The sequence below is a fragment of the Prionailurus bengalensis genome, chromosome C2 (genome assembly GCF_016509475.1).
Source record: "Prionailurus bengalensis isolate Pbe53 chromosome C2, Fcat_Pben_1.1_paternal_pri, whole genome shotgun sequence".
Taxonomy (NCBI): domain Eukaryota; kingdom Metazoa; phylum Chordata; class Mammalia; order Carnivora; family Felidae; genus Prionailurus; species Prionailurus bengalensis.
In genome coordinates this window covers 110,942,219-110,963,879 of record NC_057350.1, presented here as the reverse complement: position 1 = coordinate 110,963,879, position 21,661 = coordinate 110,942,219, and the positions used below count along the sequence as shown (strand labels likewise).

Sequence of the window (21,661 nt, the reverse complement as noted above, 5' to 3'; positions counted from 1 at the left end):
CTCTTCTGCATTCACATTGACCTCCTGGATGGTTTCATCAAATACCAAAGGCATACTCCTACTTCTGGAAACTTGATGCTCCCTTGGATAGAAATATGATTTCCCTAGATACACAGCATGTTTCATCACTTTATTTAACTCTCTGATGAAATAGTATGTTATCAGTGAAGTGTTCCCTAACTAAAGTATTTGAAAAAACACTCCTTCCATCACTGTCCCTTTATTTTCATTTTTTTCTCATCATTTTTACCTCTGGTACCTACTTTCTATCAATACATTTAGCATTACCTGATATCTATCTATATCTATCTATCTATCTATGGATCGATCTATCTATCTATCTATCTATCTATCTGTCTATCTTGTTTGTCTGGGTGCCTTGGAGCAGCCAAATAGTAACAGTGTGATTTAGAGTAGGGGTTTTGGGTCATTCCTTATCAGCTTGACTTCCTGAGGAGCTGGAAATTAGTCATGTGAGCTGTCAACCATGCTTTACCCTACCCCTACCATGATGGGGCCCCAGTAAAGACTCTGGATGCCAGGATTCAAATGAGCTTTCCTTGTTGGCAGTATTCCCTATATGTTATCATATGCTGATGCTGAAAGTATTGCTATCTATGACTCCATGGGGAGAGGATAACAGAAGCTTCACATTTAGACTTTTCCTGGACTTTGCTATATGTGATTCTTCTCTTGGCTGATTTTAATCTGTATCCTTTCCCTGAAATGCACTGTAACTGTGAGAATACAGCTTTCTGTGAATTCTGTGGGTTGCAGTTAATTGTTGAAACTGATAGTGGTTTTGGGATACCCTAAATTTGCATTTGGAGTCAGAAGTGAGGGAAGTCTTATGTGGACTGTGTTCTCTAAATTTGCAATTGGTTCAAACTCATACAAATGTACATATATGTGTGAGTGTGTATGTGTGCGTTGTTTTTGTTCAGTCATAGTCCTAAGTACCTAGAACAATTTCTAGCATATAGCAGGCATTCTATATGCTATAATGATATAATGTTACAATAAATGAATAAAAGTAACTTAATAGAATAAATAAGAAACTAAGAGAAAATCTGTTTATGAAAACCAATACTAAAAACCACGTTGAGAAAAGCTTTGAAACACTGCATAACCAAATGGTTTTTATTACATTCTGAGTAATACTGTGATGGTTACTGTCTTCAAAATGGTTGCCTCTGTCAGTCACAACTCTTGGAACTCTTTGGGATTATATGTGGGTTTATATTAACTGGGAGTCTTAGGGATTATGTATTTACAGTTTGTAGGAGTCACCACCAGATGGTGATATTTTTATTAGATAATAAGTAGTTTTTGAATTCAGATTCATGAATTTATAGAGAAAAGAAATAAACTATATGAAATATTGAATTTATTAATAATAACAGTATAACAGAGTAAGCTATTTAAATATAGCACAAGATATCTAAAAGGGTATTTCCTATGCCAGAAATACATTTTTGCAGTCATAATCACTTAAAATTTTTTTTAACGTTTATTTATTTTTGTCAGAGAGGAAGACACAGTGCAAGCAGGGGAGGGGCAGAGAGAGAGGGAGACACAGAATCCAAAGTAGGCTCCAGATTCTGAGCTGTCAGCACAGAACCTGACTTGGGGCTGGAGCTCAGGAGCCACAAGATCATGGCCTGGGCTGTAGTCGGATGCCCAACCAACTGAGCCACCCAGGCGCCCCATGCAATCATAATTGTTTTAAAGAGTAGGTAGAGTTTATACTGATATAGTTTAACCTTACTCTTTCTTTCTTTCTTTCTTTCTTTCTTTCTTTCTTTCTTTCTTTCTTTCTTTCTTTTACAGTATAATTTATAGTCAAGTTGGCTAACATACAGTGTATACAGTGTGCTCTTGGTTTGGGAGGAGATATTCCTGCATAGGCACAGCCCCTGTTGATTTTTCTTGTGGTTTCAACTATAATTGGATTGGAGTTTGAAGTATTACAGAATAGTATAATGATGCTGATTAGCCTCTCAAACTAAGGTTTTGGGCTAAATAATTGAACTAAGGTGTCAATACTGCACAACTTTTACATGCGTCTGTGTACAGTTAATTCAGCAGCTAAGGGCAATTAAATGGGAATATTGTAGGTTTTTTGTTTTTGTTTTTGTTTTTTTTGTTTGTGTTGTTTTGTTTTGCTAGTTCTCCTAGCATAGGCCCAAGTCCAGTGAAAAGAAAATAGAACACAGGAGGAAAGCACAGTATTACTGTTTTCCAATCCAGTTCTGGTGCTCTTTAAATATTGATTTCCATTGTCTTCTCCTATGCATTAAAGAACTGTGCCAGCTAGAAAGGATTTATTTGTATTTAAATCTTTATTATTTTTTTTAAGTTTTATTGTGGTTCTGTTTCTAATTTCCTTTCTGACAGAAATTGTACTCAAAAGCAACAAAATCATCTTTCTTTTTCATAAAATTATACACCTAAATTTAATATATCAAAACTTACCTTTTACAAAGCATTATTAGAATATTCAGTTCAACTTTACTTTTATAACAGGCATTTAATGCCATAAATTTATAATATTTGATTGATCTGGCCATTTGTCATGATGGTAAAATAGCCCTCAATTTTAAGGTTATAAAAAGGCTCTTAAAATAAAATATATTTATATAAATAAATAAATAAATAAATAAAATATATTTGTAATGATAATATATTTGAATTTGAATTTATGTGTTATACATTATTTGAGGCTTGTTTTACAAACATTACTAGTTGCATTACATTTGGTTCCCAAATTCAGAAGATGAGATACTAAGAGATTACATGAGAGATAAAGTCCACTGAGAGAATTACTTTGAAAATGACTTCTTGATGGCCAAAAAAAAAAAGTCTTCTGGAGATGAAATGTCTGAAAGTCCATTTCAAATAATTTAGAATTCTGATTCAATATAAAATAGAAACCAAAATAAATCATTAAAAGAATAATTCACTCAGTCTGTAGTAAATAAGATATGTAAGATGTGTTGCACAGTTAAATACCATGTAGAATGTCAACTCAATAACTTTGGAAAATAAACACTGAAGTAATACATTTAATGTATGTTTGAAGAAAGATCAGAATAAACCTTTTTTTTTTTAATTTTTTTTTTCTTCAACGTTTATTTATTTTTGGGACAGAGAGAGACAGAGCATGAACGGGGGAGGGGCAGAGAGAGAGGGAGACACAGAATCCGAAACAGGCCTCAGGCTCTGAGCCATCAGCCCTGAGCCTGACGCGGGGCTCGAACTCACGGACCGTGAGATCGTGACCTGGCTGAAGTCGGACGCTTAACCGACTGCGCCACCCAGGCGCCCCCAGAATAAACCATTTTTAAGAAACAAATTAGTCTATAGTTTTTGAGATATACATTACTAATAATTGGACAAGGTGATTCCTACATTTTTGCAATGTAACACATTTTAAAATTAATCTTGAAATGTATATCTTACACTCATTTAATAATATATATTGAATTTTCTTGAGATACACATCTTTGAGAAAAAAAACAAAAAGTACCTAAACTTAGGACAATATTTGTACTAAAATTTTCTATACTTTAAGAATAGCTAAGAAAGTTTGCCAAATCTGCAGCTTTAGAAACATACAGTTTTACTTTTTACTTAGTGGATTTTCCTCTGCTTTACCTGGAAATTTGTTAATCTAGTTGAGCATCCCTCATGGAACTTAATCTGGCAGTGTTTTTCCCCAATTTCCATTAAAGTAAAACAATTCTAGAAATGATGATGTGTACATATACAACCTTTTCCAATAATATTTTAGTTATGGACTACTAATTCCGCTTATAACACACAACATTTTGTTTCAAGGGCAGTCTTGACATAGTAAAAAGATGAAAGGAAAATACATTTTAGAAAGGAAGAAAAACATTTAGTAAGCAATTCATATTTTATGGAAATGAAGGAAACAACTATTTACAGATTATGGACATGCATGTTTCAAAGATGGAAGCTAGCTAGTTTGCCATTTTACATGAGAATATATTTTCTAGACATCAGTGTAAAGCTAAAGCAGTTAACTGTAATGAGCTTCTTTTGCTAGGCACATGTAGGCAAGTCTCTTCAAATACAACTCAGAATTTTGCTACATTTCTTCCATTCCCAAAATATCTTTTTATCCTTTGCAGTAAAGTCTACTATTACGTGTTGAAACATGAGAATGGGAATAATATATTTATTGAATTTATACAACTTTCTGTTTACTCTGAAGATGACAAATAGGCAAAAACGTTAGTATATGAGGCTGATATTTGATCTGGAAAACAGCCTAGGAATCAGATAAGAAACAAACCTTTAAATACCACAGTGTGTGATCTACAGGTAATACATCAAAAGCACTTAAGTGTTTACACTAGTTCTAGCTGCTCCTCCTAAAAACAATTAACTACTAAATCTTTAATGCTTATGTAAACCAACAGGTTATAAAGGAAATCAAATAGCCTCAGAACAAAAGCATTAAGTAGTTTGAACTTGCAGATTCGTTCTTGCCTTTATTAGACCAAATGATCACAAGTTACCCTTGCCTTCTTCCTCTCTTTTTCTGTAAGCTTTATTTAACAACTGGATTTCCTCCTGGTAGCCTTCCTTCTCTTGATGCTGCCTTTTACTGTTCTGCCTGTGTGCTTCAACAGTGTCCGGAATGGAGATGTTGATATCACCATCAGGATTACTTGTAGGTAAAAAGAGAGAGTATGAGGCTGTTTCCCCTAAATCACAAGAAACGAATCTGTTTTCTTTCCTCGAGTAGCGTAGGGATGGAGATCTGACCTGAGTAGAGGACTGGCTGATGTTGCTAATGATTGACACGGTATCCAAGGCTTCTTCGTTATCACAAATTTCAAGAACTTCCAAGTGTATTTTCACACTGGTGTCCGCAAATGTGGAGGGAGAATCTTCTGAGTTTGGTTCATGGCCAACACTTTTGGATCGATAGACTTCTATTTTCTTAGAGGCTGGGGTTATCTTTTGTCCTTCAGCACTTACCTCATAGGTAGAAAGAGATAGGGTTTTCCCTGTAGGTGCTTGGAGAGACACAGTCCCCTGGAATGCACACAAGGGAATGGCAAGGGCACCACCAGAACGCTGGGAACAAAAACAAAATTGTTACTATTGAAACCTAGTTTCTGAAATTAGGCCATTTAAAAATTTACTTTATTCATCAAAATGGTAAAGTTTTTTGTTTTTTCTGTTTCAGACCCATTTCCCTAGATACCTTTATAGATATGGGATTTAAATTTTGCTATTAAACCACTATAGTTTAGTTTCTCCTAGGTCAAATATAACACCTAAATGAGGACAGCCAGGAACCTTTGTTTGAAGGTAAAGAACATAATTCCACAGTTTAAGGCAAAATTTGTGTTTTGATGGGGGCAGTGGTAGGTGTTTCCAAAAGCAGAATTTGGGCATAAAATTGAATGCAAATTTACAATCTGGAATTGCTTTTGTATTTTTTGTTACAATAAAAAGTTTGCATAGGTTGAAAGAAATGTAGACTGTAATATTCAAAATGTACTTTTTGTTTTTCCTGTTTAGTATGTCAGAGAGAATGATAATTGTGAAACTATGATTCAGAGGTAGTATAAAGTATATTTCAGCTGTTAGTTTTGAGTACACAGAAGAGGAACCAAATGTCTCCAGAACTGTGCTACCCTGTGCTCACTTTTCCATAGAGAAATCACAGTCATTAAATTATATCCAATAATAGAGAACTCCCCCACATCTCAGCAAAAACTTTCCTGCAAGTTAGAACCTTTTATATTATATTTAAAACTTTGTATGTTATGATTTTTTAAAATTTGTGCTCACCACTGAAAAGTGCTTAAGAAATGAAAAAAAAAAGACTAAATCTTAAAATAGTCTGTATTTTAATTTTTTTTTCAACGTTTATTTATTTTTGGGACAGAGAGAGACAGAGCATGAACGGGGGAGGGGCAGAGAGAGAGGGAGACACAGAATCGGAAACAGGCTCCAGGCTCTGAGCCATCAGCCCAGAGCCTGACGCGGGGCTCGAACTCCCGGACCGCGAGATCGTGACCTGGCTGATGTCGGACGCTTAACCGACTGCGCCACCCAGGTGCCCCAAAATAGTCTGTATTTTATATTATTGATTCATGCCTTCATGCTTCCAATTGACTTGTTTTCTTTTTTGATTACATGTTAATCTCAGAAGAAGGTAGTAATATGCCAAACTTCTAAAGCAATGGTTCTCAAAGCTAGGTCCCCAGACCAGTGTCATTATTACCTGATAACTTGTAAGAAATGCAAATTTTTGAGCCCTACCTCAGATCTATGAAATTAACCAGCCTTTTAGGTGATTCTGTTGCATGGTAAGGTTTGAGATCCCTAACTAAAGAAATGTTACAGTCCAGAAAAAAAGGGGGAAGGAAGATGGTTAACAGACACTTTTGTACTTGTGCTGACCACCTAAAAAGCCTAGAGTTACTAACTGGATTGGCTTAAATGTGTCTTTACTGGGGAATTGGCGTGAAGGCTCATGGTATTTTGCCAATTTAGGATGATCAACTTTCCTATTTGCCTGAAACTATGCCAGTTTTAGCACTGAAATTCTTGCATTTTAGGAACCCTCTCAGTTCCAGGAAAACCAGAATAGTTGGTCATCCTGTTTGCTATAGGCATTTTATATCCAAACCTAAGTGTGGCTAGAGGAAGCCCAGGATTAAAATTTGCATTCTTTTCTAAGAGAAATTGTTAAGGGAGAATGTATCATGAGCTTCATTCAGGTGCCTTCATGCCCAATTCTTTGAATTTAGGGACAATGAAAAATATAGCCTAGGGATGTGAGACATGTTACCAGTCTTTTCTAGTTACTCCCTGTGGAGAAGTCTTGAATTCTCTTTATTTTTTAAGGGTCCTGGGAACCTAACTTTAGGGCCTTGTACCCTAAAGGGCTGAAAACTTTGCACACTCACACTATAAAGTGCAGTTTACCCTTCTGCTGAGGCAAAGAACTTCAACTTCACATGTGTGGCTGAAGCAGGAGAAACAGAAGGACAATACTTAGGTTCATTACCGTACCAAAGCATTATTTGAATGATAGCAACTTTTGGCAAAGGGGAAATGGCCTTAATTTATTTTTTGTTCATCCATTCATTAGATTGACATTTGCTGAGTACCTATTTCAGTAATCTTCTGATCACAGTTTCACTTTTCATAATTTTAGTTACCTACAGTAAACTGCAGTCTGAAAGCAGATGACCCTCCTTCTACAAGATGGTCAGAAGGTCAGGTGTAGCCTAACACTGTGTCACAATGCTTACGTCATTCACCTCACTTTATCTTATCATGTAGGCATTTTATCATCTCACATCATTACAAGAAGGGAATGAATAAAGTGCAATAGGATATTGAGAGAGACAGAACACATTCACATAACTTTTATTTCAATACATTGGTGTAATAGTTCCATTTTATTTTTCATTATTTCTATTCACCTCTTACTTTGCCTAATTTGTAAATTAAACATCATCATACGTATGTTTGTGTAGAAAAAAAGCATAGTATGCACTGGTTTGGCACTAACCATGATTTCAGGTATCCACTAGGGGTCTTAGAATATATTCCCCCATGGATAAGGGGGGACACTGCAGATTCTGAACTTGCATTGGGTATACAGATATACTGTCTCTTCATTCAGAGACCTGACAGATAGAATTGGGTGACAACGGCATGTAAGGAAGAAAATAAAATTTTAGTTCCAACTGTATAAGTAGAGATAGGAACTGAGCTCTGTGGTGTCCAAGGAATGACCACTTTTGGTACAGAGATTTCATACAGGGGTGGCATTTGAAATTGATCTTAAGAATTAAGAAAACATTTACAGGTTTAAAAGTTTTGCATTCTGAGTGGTAAGTCATGAGTGGAAGGACCAACCTAAAAACTTACTATTCTGAGAAAAAATTTTATCAAAGACAGAAACTTCTATTGTTTTTAAATAAAAATTGACCAAAATATGATTTAACCAGAAAATTTGACTGTCATTTCATGTTATAAATATAACCTTCTTCATCCTGAGAGCTAGTCAATATGGAAGGGGGACTTCCTTACAGTACACTCTATTGCAAGAATAAAAAAACAGCTCCATCTCAGTACTTAAAAAATTCTTTTCCTTTGATATGGCACACCGAATAAACAAAGTCCTATGGAGTATACCAGTTTCAAAAAGAAAAATGGGATGAGAAAAATGAGTTATCAGACAGGGCTCAGCAGTATTGGCATATCTACCTTAAAAGAACCTTCACTAGAGCATCAATAAGCATAGCCAGGTCTTAATTGTACCAACTTGCGTCACTGGTGAGCAGTTAATATAAAAGTAAATGTGATAAAGAAATTTTTTTGCATCTGATTTTACACATCCCCGTAATGCAGATTTCAATAACTGTCCCATGCTAACTTTACTTCAAATGAACAAGTAAGGCTTACTGAGTTATCAAATGACATCTCATTAAAATTGACATTTGGGAATTGCATAGTGCCAGAGTTCAGCTAAAGTATGAAGTCTGAGTATTCTGAAATAGCACAGAAAGCCTTGAGTTATCAAAATTACACTCTGAAACTTTCTTATTCTAAGGGATAGTCTCCATTTGAGAGTCACAGAAGTAAATACACAGAGATAGATTATATATAAGTAGATTTACCTGTGCATCTTTACACTTAAAATATTTTTTAAAATGTTTGTTTATTTTTGAAAGGCAGGGGGCAGAGAAAGCAGGGACACAGAATCTGAAACAGGCTCCAGGCTCTGAGCTGTCAGCACAGAGCCCAATGCAGGGCTTGAACTCACGAACCATGAGATCATGACCTGAGCTGAAATCAGATGCTTAACCAACTGAGCCACCCAGGTGCCCCATACATCTTTACATTTTTAATTCAAAATTGGCATGTTAATTTCAGCAAAACGGTACTGTCACTTTAAGCCAATTTAGTAATTTTAATTTTACTGATTATAAAAGTATTTAATGTATAAATTTGTTTTGGCTTTAAATTTGTATAAGAACTATAAGTGTAAGGAATTTTACCAAATATTGTTTGTATGTTTTTAAGCAAAATCATAAAAAGTTGATTTGACAGTAAGATTAATAGAATTTTTTTCTTTGAAAGAGACTCATCTATTATTTAAGTTAGAAAAACCTTGTTCCAGGTGAGGGAAAATGGGAGCATGAATAAAGAGAGAAGTAATAAGGGCAGAGATTCAGGAAGAGATCTAACAGAATTTGAGTAAAATCAATAGAATTTCCACCTCTTTTAGAATATGGAGTGAGAACTAAATGGAGAGAAATGGGAAGCAAGAAAACAGACTAGCTGAACCACTATTATGTACTAGTACTGGGTTAGCTGGTAGGTCTGTAAGAATGAAGAGGCTGTCATGTCTTAAGAGCTCATAGAATACACAAATACCTAGCTCATAAATGATTGTATTTCCATGTGACTCATGCTACAATAGACCCTGGCTGCAGAATGACAAGAATATGGAATAAGAGTACTTAACCTAGATGGAGTGAGGGAAAAGGAGACCTGGGCAGGGCTCAATTTTTATAGATGAAAAGAAATACTTGATATCAGTGCTGTCCTTTAATAGCATTGTTCTAGAGGTCCTAGAACAGTCAAGAAAAGGAAATATGAAATATAAATATTCAGAAGAAAGAGAAAATTATCATAATTTTCAGGTGAAAATATTGTCTACTTAGAAATTCATAGGAAGAAACTCTAAAAAAAAGAACTAATATGGGAGTTTAGTAAGGTTGCTGAATTGTAGGTAAATGTTAAGACATCAATAGGAGTTACCAATCAAAAGATATGATTTAAAAAGGGCCATTCAGAATAGTAACAAAAGTATAAAAATGTGTGAAAATAATATGAAAAAACACTACAATGAAAGAAATCCTGAATAAAGAGGGGACAAAAGAAACAGTATTTCCACATGGGAAAACTCTATATTGTAAATATGGCAAATTTATTTTATCTTATTGATTTAATACATTTTTTTTTTTTTTGAGAGAGGGAGAGAGAGAATCTTAAGCAGTCTCCCAGCATGGAGCCTGATATGGGGCTTGATTTGATGAATGTGAGATCATGACCTGAGCTGTAATTAAGAGCTGGATGCTTAACTGACTGAGCCATTAGGTGCCCCAGATTTAATATAATTTTAATAAAAATCTTAGTGGAATACCAATGGAATATTATTTTAGAACATAAATAAATAATAAATAGATTTATTTGCAAGATTTATTTGCAAGAATAAATGTGTATAACCTAGAAATTTTGGAATTTATAAACATAATATGAAGCTACATTAATTAATACAAGTTGTTAATGGCAAGATATAATAAATTAAGCAGCCAAGAAACCAAATATAGTTTATCACAAAGATGCATTTAAAAATAAGATTCAATTGACTATCCATTGCAGAATTAAATTAGGTTCCTTTTCATGTTATATGCAAAAATAATTTGAGTCTTAATGATTCTTTTAAAATAACATGTGAAGAAGACTTTTACAAATCTGGAATGAAAAACAGAAATGACAAAGTAAAAGAGTGACAGATATGATTGCAGAAAAATTGAAAATGTCCATGTAGAAATATATGCTGAAAACAAAGGTAGAAAGCAAATGGCATCCCAGGAGAAAATATTTGCAGCATATAGGAGGTAAAGTTTAATAGTTATCATATAGAGAATTTTTCCAAATCAGTAAGATAAACACCTCAGCAGGAAAAAGGGAAAAAGGAAATGGGTAAAGCAATGGAAGGAAGAAGTACAAGTGGAAAATAAACATGTGAAAATATTCTTAGTTTCACAAATTATCAAAAAAAAGTAAATAAAAACAATGGGTCATCTTTAGCATCTCAGATTGCCCTCCACCACAAAAAAAAAAAAAAAAAAAAAAGAGAAGATGAAGAAATAAAAAGATAAATGCCATCTTTAGGGTACTTTTTAATTGTATCTCATTATGAAATAAAAACTGCATATGCTTATCAGCAATCCTATTTCTGTGAGTCAGTCCCACCACCAAATATCAACACAGAGTTTTGTTTATTTCAGCACTGTTGTAAGCCCCCAAGTAGAAATAACTTAAATGTATCAGAAAGCTGTCTTGAAAGAATGAGGTAAAGCTATAAGTTCTCCCTGGGTAAAATAATTTCAATACATTTTGAGTGATAATAGCAAGTTGCAAAATAATATGTAAAGTATGACCCCATTTTCTTGTAGAAAAACACCTACCAGAAAACTACTCAGCAAATTATACATATATAGGAAAAGATATGTAGACAAGCCCACGTATATATTCTACATACAGAAGAGATCTGAAAGGCTACGTTCCAAACAAATGTTTCCTCTGAGAGTGGATGGAGAAAGGGCTTCAACTTTTATGTTTTATATGCCTGAGTTGTTTGATGATGGTGATGGTGATGATGATGATGATGATGACGACGACAACTTTGCTTATGGAAGTTTATTAGGTAATAGAGGAGGTAGAGAATGCAAAATGTTACTAGAAGGGCATCCAGGATGTAGGGGTAGGGTACTGAGTACGGGTTGCCTATGATGGTAGTCAGCTCAGAGTTCAGTTTGGTAGTCAGTTTGAAGTTCACATAACATTTGGGGTTTGTGCTATATTGGAGGTTTGTTTGTGCTGCCTTTGGGGTTTACAAATCAATACTCTGGATTTGGTGTTTGTGCTATTTTTAGATTAGAAGACAAAGTGGGTGCAGGGCATTATCTCAAAATTTTGCCCTGATGGTTTGATTGATTAGAATGAGAATCCTAATTGGGTTATAGTTTATTTTCTATTCTTATTTACTTTTTAAATGTTTCTTCTTTTTTTAAATTTTTTTAAACGTTTATTTATTTGAGACAGAGAGAGACAGAACATGAATGGGGGAGGGTCAGAGAGAGGGAGACACAGAATCTGAAACAGGCTCCAGGCTCTGCACTGTCAGCACAGAGCCCGACGCAGGGGTCTAACTCACGGACCGCGAGATCATGACCTGAGCCGAAGTCGGACGCTCAACCGAGACGCCCCTATTCACATTTTTTAAAGAGTAGCAAATGGCACTTGTGAAAGAAAACTATTTTAAATGATCAGAAAGGAACTGGATCATCTGATCCTACACAGACAAAATAAAGTGAATATGGTCTGTAATGAATCAGAATCTCCTCACTCATTTTAGTGTAAAAACTATTATAAAATTTGAGTCCAATAAGCTGTCAATGTAAACATTTTAAATAGCTTTAACATTTAAATAATGAATCCTATGTCAGAAGAAGAAAATAGTATAGAATTTGAATCACAAAACACAAAGTCACCCACGGATTTGTAGCCATTCAGAAAGTTCAAGAATAATTTCAAAATGAGACTAAAAGTAAAAAGCATTAAATCTTAAGTGAAAATTAACATTAATTATGAGGAGATAAAACAAAAAAAAAACCCTGTTATTATTGGTCTAATTTATCTTCATCTTTGTACTGGGTTGACTAGTGTGTCCCCTCCAAAATTCATATCCACCTGCACCCTGTGAATATGATGTTATTTGGAAATAGAGTCTTTGCAAACCTAATCAAACTAAAATGAGGTCATAATGTATATGGGTGGGCCCTAATCCATTGACTGGTGTCCTTTTAAGGAAGAGAAATTTTGACACAGACTCACATAGAGGGAAGATGGCCATGTGAAGAAGAAGACAGCACTTAGAGTTTTGCTATTAGAAACCAAGAAGGAATACTCCCCTAGAGCCTCAAAGGAACATGGCCTTGTTGACCCCTTGACTTTGAACTTCTGGCCTCCGGAAATATGAGACCATAGATTTCTGTTGTTTTAAACTATCTTAAGTTTAAGTAATTTGTTACAGTTGCCCTAGGAAATTAATACAGTGTTTTATGCAAATAGGTAAAAAATACATATGTAATGAAACATTTGTAAAATTCTACAACTGCCCATTTTCTTTTGGAGACTGGAACTGCATGGCATTTTTGTCAAATCCACATAGAATGTAATCTCGTTCAGGGAAAGGAATATTTCCTCGATATTTATTTTCTCTACTATCTATACCAGTGTCTGACACATGGTGGGTCCTCAAAAAATATTTGTTGAATGAACAAATGTGTGCATGAATGAATGAACCTGCAACATTGACCTTGTAGGTTTTAGATTCCATATTTTAACTTCCTAAAGCAGAAAAAAATAAGATCATCTTTTAAAAGTATTGTGTTTAAAATTTATTTTTTTTTATATTTAACAGCCCTATATAACAAATGATGATAGTTACAAATGCATCAGAAGGTCATAGTCGAACATATTTTTTTTATAAAAATAAAATAGAATATTATGGGACTGAATTATATGTGAACGTTTACTGCATGATAAAAAATAATGATAGATTCAGGGAACATAAAACTAGTCATTTCATAGTCTCTGCTTTCTTTCCATTTCAAAGTCTATGAATTAGCATATGCTGTCAGGAATAATGATAATCCATTATTGCTGTACTCCTGAGCGTAGGTGGCTGGGAGCTTTTTATTTAAAAATGAAAAGCAGTCTCTAAACCTCACAAATGCTTCAGTAGGAGAGAGCATGCCATGTAAACACATTAGCACAAATAATCTGCTGTGATAATTGATTCAGACTTACTGACCTTGGGCATATTGAGGTTTTTATTTCTTCACTATAAGCCTGGAGGTGAATTCAGGGTGAAATTACAATATGAAAGAGTTACTTCAAATTTCTCTCCTCACAAGGTGAAGTATTGTGTTGATTGTCTGAGTCACTGAACTTAAGAAAGACATAACATGTAAAAATCATTTCACTTACCCGAAACCACGGAGTTCTGACTTCTCATTTTATAATTGAGAATTGACAGCAGGGGAAGCCACTTTCCCAGGGTCATGCAAGTAATAGTAGTGGGACTGGCACCAGGACTCAGGTGTTTTAATGCCTAGTTAAGTGTTCTTTCCAATGTACCATGTTGTCACTTGAAAAGAAATCTGCTTTAGGCAGAGATAGATCATGGGTTTTCTGCCCTGGAAGCTAGACTTCTATCACTAACTCATGAATAATCCCAGTGACTGACAATTTTAATGTAAATTAAAATCATATGGATGACTTTTAGATTATTTAGGTGACTTTTAGGGGTCTAAAAGTACAGATATTTGAGGAAGTAAGTCACTCAGACCATCTAAGATGGGTTGAGGGAGAAGAGGTAAAGACACTAAAACCAAAAATAGAGTGAGTGAGAACTTTGTGAGAAAAACAATAAACTAAAGTTTTAATAATTTACTTTTGGAATTTTATTTAAAACTGTGTGACCGCAATACTTTCGTATATTCAATTTCTATAATATTCCTTGTGTCATCTTGCCACCTTCATTTAAATGTTTTGTAAACCAGAATAAGGAAGACACATGAATTACTCAAGGCAAAGAGAGTAAGGGCAAGAAAGTAAGGGCCTTCATAAAGGGCACTATGTTTCATAGTGCTAGGTATTTGAACACATTTCCCATTTAATCCTCACAAACCTTCAATCTATAAATTTAGCTTTTTTAAAATGATTTTTATCACAACTGAGTAACAAATTTAAAATTAATATTCATCATAACAAATATTTACTGATATTGCTAAACGCAAGCCATATATGTTAGACTTCTTACTAAGCACTTGATATACATTTTCTTACTTGATTTGCATATTAACCTTGTAAAATAGAGACACTACTATCCCAATTTTATAGGTAATATAACTGAGTCATGGGGATAAAAGTAAATGTCATAGTCAAATCCAAATCCAGGATTATCTGTCTCAAACACTCTGCTCTTAGTCATTCTGCTACTTCAAAGCATAATGTTTGTGATAAAATATGAATAATACCTCATTCTCCTAATTCAGCTAGACCCCACCATGTCCTGTGGGAACAAGGGAGAGGTGGGATTAATTCACACACATTAGGAAGTGAAGGGAATATTTAGAAAAGATACTTGAGAAAATGGTTTCTAAATAGGGTTCCCAAAGATATTTCCAGTAGGCACAAATGCTGGAAAAATGTATTCCAGGATAAGGGAATAGCGAGAGCAAAGGCAAATGGAATTTGAGGGGAATGACATAATGTACAGGGAAATGAGACTGGAAACAGAGGTTGGGCCCAGGCCGAAGAGCCCTGTACACCACAATAATGAGTTTTGACTGTATCCCAGAAGCAAGGGGTAGGGGGGAACCACTGATTTTTGTTTTCACATTTAAGGAAAGGAAAGAAATTAAGATATATGGAATGTCTACTATATGCAGGCAGCACACTTGGTATTTTACATGTGAAATGTAATTTAATACAATAATCTATAAGGGAGGTAAAATTATTTCCATTTTACAGGTAAGTAAATTGAGGTGTAGAGAGTTAACCAACTTGCTTACATCATATACAAAGTTAAGTTTTGAGCTGTGATCTAAACTCAGCTCAGATTCCAAATGTTTTCCACTATGCCACTTAAGGTTATAAGAAGATAATGGGGGACCCTATAAAAGATGGATTGAAGGAAGGACAGCATGGTGTCAGGGAGATCAGTTAGCATATTTTTGAAATCATTATGTGCAAAAGGAAAGGGAATCTGAGCTTCTGTACTGATAGTAGAAATGGCAAATGTGGGATGGACTCTGGTGGAATTACAGAGGCAAACCTTGAGGGTCATGGTGAATTACTGCTGTGGAGTCTCATACACCTGCTGTAGAACTCAGTTGAGTAACTATTGCTGTAATCCTTACCTCTCTAAGCCTCATTTGCTCATTTCCAAAATATTAAGAATAAATAAATTAATGGATGTAAAATGTTTAGTTGAGTGTCTCACACAAAGTACATGCTCCGTAAGTGTTAGCTATTAGGTATTATTGGGAGGTAAGAAAAGAATGCATGACGTTTTTGAGATTTCTAGTCCTAGTGTCTAGTACCAGTAATTGAGATAAGGAGCTTAGGAAGATGTACATAATTTAATGCTACTTTTGCAATCTTTATCTCCTAATCAGACAGTGTATTCCTCTGCAGTATTTTATTCTCATGGTCTAAATATACCAAATAAAAGCCAGAGATTACCATGATGGATTAAAAATATGACAATTATATACTGTCTACAAAAAAATCACTTCCAATATAATACTATAGGAAGGTTAAAAGTTGAAAGATAGAAAAAGATACAACATGCAAATATCAATCAAAGAAAAACTGGGTGTATTAATATCATATAAATAGATGTTAGAGTAACGGAAAGTTACTAGAGACAGAGGGTTATGATAAAAAGATCAGTCTACCGAGAAGACACAGAAATCCTAACTCTGTATACACCAAACAACAGGAGTTGAGAATATGTTAAGCAAACTGATACAACTGAAAGGAAAGATAGTTAAGTTCACAATTACAGCTGGAGACTTCACTACCCTTCTCTCAATAACAAACAGAGCAACTAAGCAGAAATTCAGCAAGCATATAAAAGAATACCATCAACTATAACATGATCTAATCAACATTTATAGAAATTGTTATAGAAAAATCTTTTATTTATAGAAAATTGTCCAATGAGAGCAGAATACCTATTATTTTCAAGTGCCTGTGGAACATATACCAAAATTGGTCATATCTGGGACATAAAATAAGCCTCAATAAATTTGAAAGAATTAAAATTGTATTCTCCAGCCACAATGGATTCAAGATAGAAATAAATAATAGAAAGATAACAGGAAAATCTCCAGACTTCTGGTAACTAAAAACACTTCTCAATAATCCAAGAGTCAGAGAGAAGTCATAAAGGAAATTATAAAAAAAATACATTGAGCTGAAGAAAAATGAAAATACAACATATAAAAATTTGGGAGATGTATCTAAAGCCATGCTGAAAGGGAAATTTAAGGCACTGAATGCATACATTAGATAAGAGGAACAGTCTCAAGTCCATAATTTAAGCTCCCACCTCTATAATCTAGAAGAAGATGGCTCAGTCGGTTATGTGTCTGACTTTGGCTCAGGTCATGATCTCATTCTTCATTTGTTTGGGCCCCACGTTGGGCTCTGTGCTGACAGCTCAGAGCCTGGAGCCTGCTTCAGATTCTGTGTCTCCCTCTCTCTCTTCCCCTCCCCCCCTCAAAAATAAATAAACATTAAAAAAGTTAAATAAATAAATACACATGAGAAAAAAATTAAATCTAGAAAAAGAAGAACAAAATAAAATCCAAGCAAGAATAAGGGAAGGAATCATAAAGATAAGAGTAGAAGTCAATGAAATTGAAACAAAACAATAGAGAAAATCATGAAATAAAGAATTGGTTTTTTCAACAGTTCAATAATATTGACAAACCTCTAGCAACACTGACAAAGAATAAAAGAAGACACAAATTATCAATATTAAGAATAAAATGGGACATCACCACAGACTATGCAGGGGTTAAGGGAATACTACAAACAACTTTGTACACTTAAATTTGACAACTTAGAAGAAATGGACCCATTCCTTGTAAAAGACAAACTACAACAATGGACCCAATATGAAATAGATAATTTGAATAGCTCTATAACCATTAGGGTAATTAGGGTAATAATTTTAAAACTCCCAAAAAGAAATCACCAGGCCCAGATGGTTTCACTGGAGAAATCTGCCAAACATCTAAAGATGATTAATATAAATTCTACAAAATATCTTCTCGAAAATAAAAGAAGGAACACTTCTCAATTCATTTTGTGAAGCTAGTTTTGCCCTGTTACTAAAACTAGACAGTACAAACAAACAAAACAAAACAAAACAAAAAGCTACAGGTCTGTATTACTCACAGTATGGACCTAGATATATGCATAGTACAGATGTAAATATCCTTAACAAATATTAGGAAATGGAATTCAGCAGTCAATAAGAATTGTAGTTCATGATTAAGTGGGATTTATTATAGAACTGCAAGGTTAATTTCAGTATTCAAAAATAAGGTGATGTGATCCACCATATTAATAGGCTAGAGAAGGAAAATCACATATATAAATTGATATGGAAAGGCACCTTGACAAAATTCAACATTATTCATGACAAAATAAGAATAGAGAGTAAATTTCTCACTTTGATAAAGAGCATCTATAAAAACCCTACAACTAACATTATATTTAATGCTGAGAGACTGCTTTCACTTAAAGATCAGGAACAAGGCTAGGATGTCAGTTCTTACCACTCCTATTCAACATAGTGCTGGAATTTCTAGCCAGTGCAGTAGTCAAGAAAAAGAAATCAAAAGTAGACCAGAAAGGAAGAACTAAAACTGCAGATGATATGATTGGTCTATTTAGAAATTCTCAAAGAATCTACAAAAACTCCTAGAACTAACAAGTGAGATAATCAAGGTTACCTGCAAGTTAAACATACAAAATTAGGGGGCATCTGGGTGGCTCAGCTGGTTAAGTGTCCAACTTCTACTCAGGTCATGATCTTGCCTTTCATGAGTTCAAGCCCTGCATCAGGCTCTGTCCTGACATCTTAAAGCCTGGAGCCTGCTTTGGATTCTGTGTCTCCCTCTCTCTCTGTCCGTCCCCTGCTCGCACTCTGTCTCCCTCTCTTTCTCGAAAATGAATACAGATTTTAAAAAAATTGAACACACAAAATCATTTGTATTTCACTATAGTAGCAGTGATCATACGGACATCAAAAAAAAAATACAATACCATTTACAGTTGCTCAAAAAAAGTGAAATATTTAGGTGTTAGTCTAGCAAAACCTGTATAAGACTTATATGTCTATAACTACATGATTCATGAAAGAAATCAAAGATCTAAATAAGTGGAGAGATGTCTTGTGTACATGGACTAGAATACTTGACATAATAAACATGTCAGTTCTCCCCAAATTGATGTATAGGTTTAATGTAATTCCTATTAAAATCCCATCAAGATTTTTTTTTGCAGCTCGAGACATGATTATTAAAAAATATGGAAAGGCAAATACAGCTACAATAATCAAGACTATACTGTTGGTGGAGCAATAAACATATAGATCAATGAGAGAACTCAGAAGTATAAGACCCACACAAATACGCCCAACTGCTTTTAGACAAACGTGTAAAAGCAATTCAACAGAGGAAAGATAGCAAATGCTGGAGCAATTGGACATCCATAGACAAACAAAAAACCTAGAACAAAATTTCATACTTAAGTAAAAACTTAAAATGGATCATAGTCTTAATGTAAAACTATAAAACTTTTGTGGTGCCTGAATGGCTCAGTAAGTTGAGCATCTGGCTTGATTTCTGCTCAGGTCGTGATCCCACAGTCATGATCCCATGGTCATGGGATCGAGCCCTGTGTGGGGCTTCATGCTGAACATGGAGCCTGCTTAAGACTCTCTCTTTCTCTCTCTTCTTTTGGCCCATCTCCCCCACTCTCACACACCGTCTCTAAAAACAAAACAAAACAAAACTATAAAACTTTTATTAAAAACGTAGGAGAAAATCTTTGAGACCTAAGGCTAAGCAAAGAGTTCTTAGACTTGGTACCAAAAGCATGATTCATAAAAGAAAAATTGATAAATTAGACTTGATCAAAATTTAAAACTTTTTTTCTGTGCAAATGCAGATTCAGATTCAGCAGGTCTGTGGTGGTCTGTGATTCTGCACTTACTGAAAGCTCTCAGATGATGCTGAGGCTGCTGGTCCATGGACTACACTTTTTGAGTAGCAAAAGACATACAACCTGTAAGGTTCCTTACAATTCTAAAATTACATGACTTCATCAGTAAATAGATTTTGTTATTTTATCATGTTAGCAGTTTAGAGAATTTGAGGAGAGAATTCAATTTCAGTTAAAGGAATAACAAACCACCCCTCCCACGAAGCCAACTTTGTAGCTGAATTGGATGAAAAAACAAAATCTTATCCTTTTGAATGCCTTTAATATATTCTAATGCTTTAATCAAATGGCACTTGTATTAATGAGTGAGCCATTATGATGAAAAACGATAAAGTTTTAGCACCAAACTTCATTTTACATTAATCTTATGGCCAAAATGTAAGCTTCTGAAATGAATATATCATTACATTTAAATAACTTTCTTTCTTTCTTTCTTTCTTTCTTTCTTTCTTTCTTTCTTTCTTTCTTTCTTTCTGAAAATTGGTATTCTCATATTTTCAATTCATACTTTTCGGCTTTATCTGAGTTCATGAGCACAACCATCACAGGCTACGAGAAATCCTGTGCGAATTTTGAATTTAAATGTGTTGCTGCTCTTGGGATTATTGGGTAAGTTTTTCTATTCTTTGGCCTAAAAACTGAATCTCTTATCTCTATTAAAGACATTTCATCTCTGATGTGATATGTCCAAATTTATTTCCAGTGTTTTCAATTCTTTCTGTTTTTCTAACAAAATAAAGAATATAGCTTGAAAGGAAGCACACACTGATTCTATTTAGAAAAGAAATAATATTTTGTCAGGAATAAATGAATCCTATGAAATGAAATAGTTTTTCTTGTCTTAATGATATGCATTCATTCAACTGGGTGCTGTGTCAGAAGTGTCAGAAGAAATTTAATGATTGCATGAAAAAAATTTTCTCAAAACTCATTGACTAGAATTAGGTCAGGAAAGAAGATACATATTTTCATTTTTTTAAGTTTATTTATTTTTGAGAGAGACAGAGACAGCATGAGCTGGGGGAGTGGCAGAGAGACAGGGAGAGAGAAAATTCTAAGCAGGCTGCACACTGTCAGCACAGAGCCTGATGCGCGGCTCAAACCAAAACACCATGAGATCATGACCTGAGCCAGAATCAAGAGTCGCACACTTAACTGACTGAGCCACCATGTGCCCCTATATTTTCATTTTTAAGATAGTTTAAATGCAGTGTTTTTGGTGAGATTCCTATACTCTAGAAAATGTGTTGAGATCCATGTTGATGACATTTGTAAAAAGTATAGAAGACAAAAATGTTTTTATCAGCATAGTATAGTAAAAATATCAAACCAAAAAAAAATCTGTGGAGACAGATTAGAGGTATCCTGGGACAGGGAGTGGTGATAGATTATGTGTAATTGGGCATGTGGGATCTAATTGATGTGATGAAAGTATTCTAAAACTGATTGATGATGATTGCACAGCTTGGTAAATTTACTAGAGACCGTTCAATTATACACTTGAAATGGGAGAATGATAAATATCCCTCGATAAAGCTTTTTTTTTTTTTTAAAGAGTGACTGATATTCAGGACACGCTGAAATACAGCACTTGTTCTGCTACCAAATAAATAGCTGTGTGACCCTAGACAGATATATACTCACTATAGGCCTTCATTTCATTATCTATATAAAGAGGGAGTTGGGCAGATCAACACCCAAGTACCTCTTGTCTCTTCATATTTCAATATTATCTGACTCTATTTTGGCAAAGTTAACCTCAAAGAAAGCACTTTGTTCCTTGAAAAATATCTAAGTGGGGATGTTCTTCTGAAAGACATTAAAATCACAAAATTTACTTTGAATGCTTGCCAAAAGAAATTATAGATCCAAGCCCCTTAAAAGGCCCTCCCTTTTTAAATCAATGAGGTACTATTGCTGATGGAACATTTTCTGTGCTTTCAAAATACATGAAATCTAAGTCACAATGTACTGTGTACAATGAAAA

At 34.4% G+C, this 21,661-nt stretch overlaps 1 protein-coding gene across 1 annotated transcript in view; it reads right to left on the bottom strand.

The window, feature by feature from the left end:
* Positions 1-3,644: 3,644 nt before the first annotated feature.
* Positions 3,645-21,661, bottom strand: part of GPR149 (G protein-coupled receptor 149) — a 69,055-nt gene continuing 51,038 nt past the window's right edge. The window contains exon 4 of the mRNA XM_043595079.1: positions 3,645-5,112. Coding sequence (XP_043451014.1) covers positions 4,537-5,112 — 576 coding nt within the window. The 3' untranslated portion in view covers positions 3,645-4,536. The remainder of the gene's footprint in view (positions 5,113-21,661) is intronic.